This window comes from Carya illinoinensis, chromosome 1 (genome assembly GCF_018687715.1).
Source record: "Carya illinoinensis cultivar Pawnee chromosome 1, C.illinoinensisPawnee_v1, whole genome shotgun sequence".
Classification (NCBI taxonomy): Eukaryota; Viridiplantae; Streptophyta; class Magnoliopsida; order Fagales; family Juglandaceae; genus Carya; species Carya illinoinensis.
The window spans coordinates 42,072,373-42,081,238 of NC_056752.1; the positions used below are offsets into that span (position 1 = coordinate 42,072,373).

At 36.3% G+C, this 8,866-nt stretch overlaps 2 protein-coding genes across 3 annotated transcripts; both read right to left on the minus strand.

Moving 5' to 3' along the window:
- Window positions 1-19: 19 nt before the first annotated feature.
- LOC122274993 (RAN GTPase-activating protein 2) lies at window positions 20-3,511 on the minus strand. Of its 2 annotated transcripts, none has more exons than XM_043083896.1 (2): window positions 3,312-3,511; window positions 20-1,995 (listed from the first exon to the last, which is right to left on the minus strand). In XM_043083896.1, exon 2 carries the CDS (start codon window positions 1,969-1,971, stop codon window positions 352-354), a length of 1,620 nt encoding a protein of 539 aa, XP_042939830.1. In that variant the 5' UTR covers window positions 1,972-1,995; window positions 3,312-3,511; the 3' UTR covers window positions 20-351. The 2 variants fall into 2 exon arrangements, with proteins under 2 accessions (XP_042939830.1, XP_042939822.1); XM_043083888.1 differs by having other exon boundaries at window positions 20-1,982; window positions 3,312-3,510.
- Window positions 3,512-7,247: 3,736 nt separating this feature from the next.
- On the minus strand, window positions 7,248-7,994 carry LOC122275007 (40S ribosomal protein S16-like). Its single transcript, XM_043083906.1, has one exon. It carries the CDS (start codon window positions 7,896-7,898, stop codon window positions 7,464-7,466), a length of 435 nt encoding a protein of 144 aa, XP_042939840.1. The 5' UTR covers window positions 7,899-7,994; the 3' UTR covers window positions 7,248-7,463.
- Between the last annotated feature and the right edge of the window lie 872 nt (window positions 7,995-8,866).

The window sequence follows — 8,866 nt, forward strand, 5'->3', positions numbered from 1 at the left end:
AAAAATTAACATGCCCATATAGGAGGAAAAACAACTTGACCATTAATAATTAATCTCAACAGAGAACTGTCTCAGGCGACTATAAGAGCTGCATCCGTTACAAGATATGCTATTCATTAGATGACTAACCTAGGAAAGGCACCAAACAAGCTAATATGACCAAGATGATAACGATGGAACACTACTGATGCCATCTATCATCCTTGTGCTCAAAAAATCGCCATGGTCTGCTCATGCATACTATTAGATTCAAGAGAAAATTCAATCCAAAATGTGTCCTAGAATTATTTTAATCTTCAAAACGGATACTCGTACAGAATCCAAGAGAAAACACCTTACACAAGTGATTCTCTAATTCTCTTGGCCAACCTCAAGGTTCTTGAGTTTTGATTCGAGTTCACCAGCATTACCTTCATCCTCTCCAGATTCTTCAGCATTTTGTTCTCCTTCTGGGTCATTGTCATCCAAGGGCCCAAGCATGCTGGGATATTTCTTGCATAAATCCTTGATCTCGTCAATGCCTTCATCAGAGATGAAATTCCCATTGATGTTCAGCAACTTAAACTCAGGCTTCTGGAAAACAGTCTGAGCTAAAACCCGAGCCCCAGACCTTCTTATCAAGTTGGTACTCAAATCGACTTCCTTCAACGGGGCATGAGCTTCTAATGCTTTACTGATCTGGATGGCACCTTCATCCTTTAGTTCATTCTCAGCCAAGTTCAACTTAGTAAGAAGCTGCTTTATAGCAATACAAGCAGCAATTGCAGGGGCAGCTTCAGCTGTTATGTCATTTCCTGCCATCTCCAGGACTTCAAGTGAAGGAGCTGTTTCCTTGAGAACATTGGCGATAGCAATTGAACCCTCATCTTCCAAGTTCAGGTAGCTCAGGTATACCTCAGATAAATCTGCATGCTTGGAAAGAGCTTTACTAAGAGCTAATCCACCTTCAACACCAAACATGTTGTCCCGCAGGTCAAGCTTCTTCAAATGGGTACAAGTCTCGAGTGCTTCCGATAAGGCAACTCCTCCATCAGAGCCTATTCTTGTAGAAGAGCAACGAAAGTCTTCCAACAAAGGAGAACGCTTAACAACCTCAGAGATAGCAAGCGCCCCTTCATCTCCTGTCATGTTGTTGTGAAACTGAAGGACTCTTAATTTCTCTGTGGAGGGAATTAACTCACAAACCGCTCGGGCAGCTTCCTCAGAGATTCCATCATTCATTAAATAGAGTTCCTCCAAGCATGTCTGTGATTTCAGCAGTGCTCCAAATGCCCTAACACCCTTCTCACCTAAAGCATTGTCCGAAAGGTTCAGAGACTTCAAGATGCTACCTTCCAGTGCAGCTGAGAAGATAGTCATGACTTCAAGAGCTTCTGCCTCTGGTCTTCCTGCAATGAAATCAGAGAGGTCTACATCTTTCAGCTGATTCTTAAGGGAAATCAGAATGGGCTCTGCAACGCGGGCTGCACCTAGACCAAAACTTCTGTTGCTGAAGCATATTTTAGTGTAAGAATTTCCAGGATCCTTCAGTGGCCTCAAAAGTTCCTCAGCCTCCTCTGCCTCAATAAAGGCTCTTTGGCCCTTGGATATATCAAAGAAGGTTTCACGAGGAGCACTAATATTCTCAGGTGTTACCACTTCATTGTCTGCCTTGCTTCTAGGGCCTTGTTTAAGAACTTCCAGGAGGAGCTTGCTACATTCCTTGGCATAAAGCTGAACAGCTGAACCACCATCACCATCTGGCTCCTCATCGTAGTTTTTGTTTGCAGTGGTAAAAGCCACATCCTCAATTCGTTTTGCATTCTCCTCAGCCTCTTCCTTGCTCAGAATACCATACTTCTGTGTGAATATGGATTTTGTGGTAAGATTGTTTGTCATCCGCTCCACAAGCATTTGCCTTGTGTTTAGGCTAGGTGGCCATAGTTTAATTGAAAATTGCCTGCGTTCAGAATTCATTGTTGTGGCGTCCATTGCAACAAAGCCTACAACAGCAGACTGCAAGTACAATTACATATTTGCACAAGAAGCATACAGATACGAAATTTTCATGTGTATATCAATATATATATCAATAAATATCAGGTCTCATATGAGGTTCTGACAATGCAACCATTCCCTCACAGGGACAGGTTTCATCAACGCTATCCTAACCATGTCAAAGCCTGATGAAAAGATAAATTGCTTAAGAAAGTAAAGGGCAATATAACATGAATAAAACTGAAAATGCTAGACCCAACAGAATGCTTACAGTCACAGAAGCAGATGAAAAATCCCTAACAGAAATATTTCGACCTAAGACAAATGCACAATCCGCAAGCCACAATCATCATAACATAAGCTTCAATTTTCATATAAACGATAATTTGGATCATCTGTGTCCTCAAAACAATTGAGAAGCTAACAAGGCGCCATCATCGACAATCACAAAAGAAGTGAGAAGAAAAGGTTTTAATACAAAATTAAATTTCCAGAAGATTTGTTCATAGAATGTAATACAGGGCTCCACTAAGATAATATGCGTTTTTTGATGTATTTTTTCAAGACGAGGGTTGATGCCCCCAATTTTATTGTGGTTATGAGAAAATAGTCAAATATGTATATATATATATATATATATATTTACCATCCATAAATAGTCAAGTTTTCATGTCTAAACTTGCGGACCAACATTAAATGGCCTTTTAAAGATGCATTATTTTTTCTTAAGTAATCGAGGATTTTATTAAAAAATGAAAAAGGCATAGCTATAGAGATGCATTAGTCACAGATATTAGGTACACCTTTTGAATATGACTTGTAACTCATTACCCAGAAATGGGAGTTTGTTAAGTGAAACATGCAATCAAATTAAGCATGTAAAACAAAACATGAATTGGGAAAGATAACAAGGAAAAGATAAACCAACAAAGCATACGAAGACGGCATACAAAATATTCCTCAACGAACCTACACAATAGTCAATAGGACAGAGATCTCGGATAACAACTGCCATTGACAGTACTTCACATGAAAGAAACTAGCGACCACCGCAAAAAATTTAAAAAAAAAAAAAAAAAAAGAAGACCCAATCTCTTCCTCAAAATGTGACAGATCTGAGACTTGACCGACTTTTAATGAGGTTCAAAGAAAACGAATTCCAGCCAGACAAACATAAAAAAACCCAACGAAAGGAATTCATTGGAATGAGTACCATCACCAACAAGACAGCAGTTTTAAAAAAGTGGCAGGGATTCTTAATCCCACACTGTAACCCTAGGAAAAAAAAAAATGAGAGAAAAATCGAAAGATAGAATAAAAGGAGAAAATAGTACCTTTCCTTTCGTTTCGACTATTTTTGGTTTAAGAGATTGTACTTGAGAGTTAACTTTGATTCAAATGGTTCACAGAAACAAAGACAAATCCAGTAGTATAGTGATAGAGCGAATGAGTGTGGAGGGAAACTGAAAGTGAAGGGAGAGAAACTATTATGGCCTATGGGAAATTACTTTTTTGGGAGATGCGTCCAATCCACGGGCGTGCCTTTTTTGTAAGGGGAGCGGCTAGGATGTCGTCTGGATTTTCTCAATTATTAAGTAAAAAATATATATATATATTTAAAATTATTTTCTTAATTATTAAGTAATTTTTTTTTTTTTTTTCCCCAAACTTGACAGTACCGTCCAGGCGTCACAGGAATCTTTTTCTTTTATAAGATGTTGTTTGGGAGGCGAGAAAAATTAGTAATTGAATTACAAGTCGAGGATGGGTCTGAACTCCGAAGGGAATTGGTGTTGAACTACGTTTGGCGTCACTTACATTTTGGGATCTGTTCGACCGTCTTGATTTTTCTTATCTTGGTGAGAATGGGCCGATCCGTTGTTCCGGCCCATGTTTGTAATTGCTAATACTTCTCCCTTTTGTAAATATTATATTTTTCGTCATTGTTGGGTTCTCTTTTTTAAAAGAAATAAAAAAATTTATTTTTATTCTAGTAAAATAAAAGTAAAATAATAGTGCAATATACAAAATTTTTCTTAAAATAAAAACCGAAGATTCTAACATTTACAATTCTTTTCCTACTTATTTTATAATCAATTAATATAATCATTCTACTTAATTAAAAAATAAATTTCAATTTGACATTATCACCTTCTATTACATGTCGAGTTGAGTTATGTCTGATTTGGTTTGATAGATGAGATAATTTTGATATAATTATTATAATTTTTTTTAAACTTACACATAAAATATAATAAAAAATTTAATTTTTTAAAATAAAAAATATTAAAAAATTATATTCTAACAATATTTTATTCAATTTTTAACTTTTACATCTTCTCATCTGTGTAACCAAACGAGATCAAATTATTAATTTTAATAATGGGTGTTAAGGACGTGTCCCACTCTACTGCTGTCATCGTTCACATGTGTAACAACGAAAAAGATCCGACGGGATTCGTCTAAGAACACTCCGATACTTAAGTCAGTAAACTATATTTTCACCCATTCATAAAGGAAAAAGAGAGAGTCCCCTTCCCATCAAGAATTACCTGATATATATAAGCATTCTTGCACTACTTATCTTACCTAGAATTTACCGGTTCGGATTATTTCTTAGTATTTTGAATAATTATGTAACTGCCTGACATCCCCTATCCCTTCCATCAAAATTGGTGTGGTGTACGTTCACTTTGGACTCCCTTCATTTTTTCATATCGACCATGGATCCGTCATTTGGGCTTTTACCCATTTGGGACTTTTATAGTATAATGAATCTTTTGGTTCAAGTGGGCCATCTAGGTAATGATATCCTTAGACTTCTTTTATTAATATTTTTTACTTATTTTTTTTTTCTCTAATGCTATTTGAATCTAAATTAAAAATATCAGAATATGACATTTTTGTACAATTTAAAAGAAAATAAATTTAATCAATTAACGTAATCATATAATTTAATTAAAAATAAATTTAATTTTACAAAAATTGACCTTCTTTTACTATCTCAATTAATTTTTATAAAATAGTTTATTTTTAATTAAATTATGGATTGATTGAGTAGTGACTTAGATAGTAGCAGTAAAAGAGATCGCCGATTACCAAACTTCACATGACCACGCAGAGCAGGGTACAATCATTCGTTTGTACACGCCAAAGAGCAGGTCTCTGCTGTGTTGCAAAGGGTTTGTGGCTATTTCATTCGACGGACGCTCCACATTTCATCAACAACGACCTGCAAGATTCCTGAAGTAACCGATAAGAAAATCTTGAAAAGCTGATAAAAGTTGAAAAAAAGGGGGTACTTTTTAAGGCATACGGTCCGTTGAATCTCTGCATCTTGCACTCGAATATCGACTTTCTGAACAAGAGAGATGATAAACTTACCACTATATAATAAAGAAAAATACTTTAACTATAAATAAATTATATATAAGTAAATCTATAAATTAATGTGATTTAATATGATACATCATATTATAAAATTATTTTTATTATAAAATAAATCTAATAGATTCTATAAAATCACATCAATTTAAAGTTTATTTTATATAATTTGTTTATATGTATGACAGGCCTATGTAACAAATTGGTATACAATCATATAATAAAATAATATTATTTTAAATATTATTTTGATTTTTACTTTTTGATTTGATTGGATGGGGAGTGTTGCAGCGACGTCTAGGTGGTGAAAGTTTATTAGCTGGTGTAAAATTTGGTTCTCGCCCGACGGACTCTGAGCTTTTCTCCATCTTAAACCAGTGTTAAGGTGCCTTACAGTATAAATTGGCTTTAGAAGCCATTACTGCAGTGTAACAATCCATGACTGGGAAGATCTTGATGGGGTCGTGTGTGCCGGATTCGCTTCCCAATAATGGATCCAGACTGTTACCTTAATAAGGTTCCATCATAAATAAAAAAAAAAAGTCTAGTTGCAAGCACACTTGTACACTAATATGTATACAAATTTATTGTGATTGATCAAAAAGTAAATTTTATTAAAAATAGTGCTAATTTAACTCGTAATCACACAGTAAACACCCAATAACATCAAGTTTAGAGGAGCAATGAATGATGTCTTATCTGTTGACGTGAAAACACCATTTATCCTACAAGCTTAAGCTGATAAAAAAATATTAATTTAATTATTTGTATTATATTCTTAACACTTATCATTTCTACCTTAAAAGGTGATTTGATCACCATCCTTACACCCTCATTCAAAATCCTCAACCTTATCATCATAAAATGACACGAATTGGCAACTATTAAGCATGTACTATAATAATGACAACACCGGACATGGCTACCCACGCCTCATAAATTTAAATGAAAACATAGCAACCATATGTGTGAACTGAAAGAAAACTGCAGTAACAGGTAAATCATATTCAAAACTTGCACATATTCAAACCACCACCTGGTTCACTTCACCCCTTCCCTCCATCCTCTACTATCCCATTGTATCCTTCGTTAAAAACGTGATACACACAAGCAATCGATCTTGAAGCCACAACCTTAACATCCATTCACAATCTTATGGGGTAAGGATATGCAATTTGAGTTAGATCTCGTTGACAAAACATGCACAGATCGATTAAAAATATCACTCTCTCATTAAGGCACCTGGCTCAGAATTTGATATTCCTTAGAATTATTGTCTTTAGAAACTTGAAACACAGTGATGAACAAAACATCTAAAGAGATCTTAACATTGGCACCTAAGACACCCCCCAGTGGCAGTAGTGTCATACTAGCAAATCAATCATAAAAAAAAATAAAAATAAAAACTCATGCAACTAAAATGATTGAACTTCAAAGTTTCAACCACAAGTTTGCTAGATCCAGATACCTCAAATAATTTGAATCAAATTTTCCTTCCAATTTTATAAAAACCCAAACAAGCAAGCCTATCTCTACACCAAAGCATGAACCTCAATCAGATGCTTTTGGGTTGTGAATCCAAAACAAGGACTTTAATTTCTTACAGAAAGAATCCAGGCTCATCTCCGGTCATACGTCTAATGTTCGAGCAAAAATTGAGAATTAGCATTACTCAATTTATAAATACACCACGAAGTCAGCCAAACGCATCCCTTTATTTCCGAGTTCAGAGTAACAGACCCTACAAATAATTCTACAAAGCTCACACGAGCATCTTACTGCAAATCGAGCTCAACAATACTAAAACCACAGAACCCTGACATGGAAACATTTCCAAAAATTCAAACAACTGTAACCAAACAAAAAGCTAAATTATTGGCAATACATTTATCAAACCAACTAATTCATCACAAAGTAAAATATTGGTAATTTCTTAAACAAAGTATGCCGAATACGTAATAATTCCAATCCAAAATCCATGCCCCATTTTTGAACCCATGGCCTTCTAAAAGAACAAAATTCAAAAGAAGTCAAGACGACATAAATGGATTGGTGTATCAAAAGCAAAGCATGTAGAACTTAGTCCAAGTAGAAAAACCGTCTCAACGGTAGGACTTCTGGAACCTAGCCCTGGCGCCACGACCACCGAACTTCTTGGGCTCGCAGCGTCTGGGGTCAGCGACCAGAAGGGTTCGGTCGTAGCGGACGAGGATGTCCTTGATCTCCTTCTTGCTCTGCTCGTCAACATACTTCTGGTAGAAGGCGACGAGGGCCTTGGCGATGCTTTGCCGGATGGCGTAGATCTGGGAGGTATGGCCTCCACCCTTGACACGGATGCGCATGTCTACCTCGGCAAAGCGGTGTCGTCCGAGGAGGAGGATAGGCTCGTAGGCCTTGAACCGGAGGATCTCGGGCTCCACGAGCTCGATCGGGCAGCCATTGATCTTGATGAGACCACGACCTCGCTTGCAGTAGGTCACCGCCACCGCGGTCTTCTTGCGGCCGAAACACTGTACGGACTCCACCGGTGCCGCCATTGTTGAGAGGCTTTTGCGCGTATGTGTGTGGGTTGCCTGCGGAAACGAAAGGGGAAAGAGATATGGAGGGGTATTTTTAGGGTTTTGGCTGCGGGGATTTGGATTGATGGACGGCTACGATTGGTCTTGCAATTTTAAGAGTGTATCCGATTGGAAATTGGGATGATGATTTTACCATGGGCTATCCGAGATTCCGCCTCATCCAAGGAGTACGTGGGCGGATGGGAACGCTGGGCTGGACCTTGAGTCCGTCCGAATTTCACCCATCTGGTCCGATCCACTACAATATATATAAAAGAGTAGTGCTACATCCCATAGCCCGAGAACCCATCGAGAAAGGTATTTTTTTTTTTAATTTTTTCTTTTATATTCTTAAATATTTTTTTTAAAATAAAAAAATTTACAATATCACTAAAAAAACATTCTTTAATTACTAAGTTAAAAAAAAGTATTTGGGACACAAAGCATTTCTGTATATAAAAATATGATATATATTAAACAAAAAAACTTCTTTTAATAAAACGACGTCGAGCCTCGTTTTGCTTTAAGTAAGGATTTAACTCTCTCTCTCTCTCTCTCTCTCTCTCTCTCTCTCTCTCTCTCTCTCTCTCTCTCTCTCTCTCTCTCTCTCTCTCGTTTATCCGAATAAACGTTTGAATTTGAAGATCTTTTGTGAAATATGAATTTATAGATAATTAAATTAGCTTTCAGACACCATATATATATCACCTCAATCCAATATAAGAATCAAAAGTTATGGCTGCTTTACTTTGACTAGGCTCATCTCATCAAGTCTACGAATTTGAAATTTTTTCACTTTTTATTCCAATTGCAACTTAGACTCTACCCCACATAATATAAATTTACAACTCAATTGGACTAAGTTTTGTCACAAGAATATGTCAACACATTATTCAAATATTCTTATACTAACGCTACTTTTTTTTTTTTTTAGGATGGGATCAATG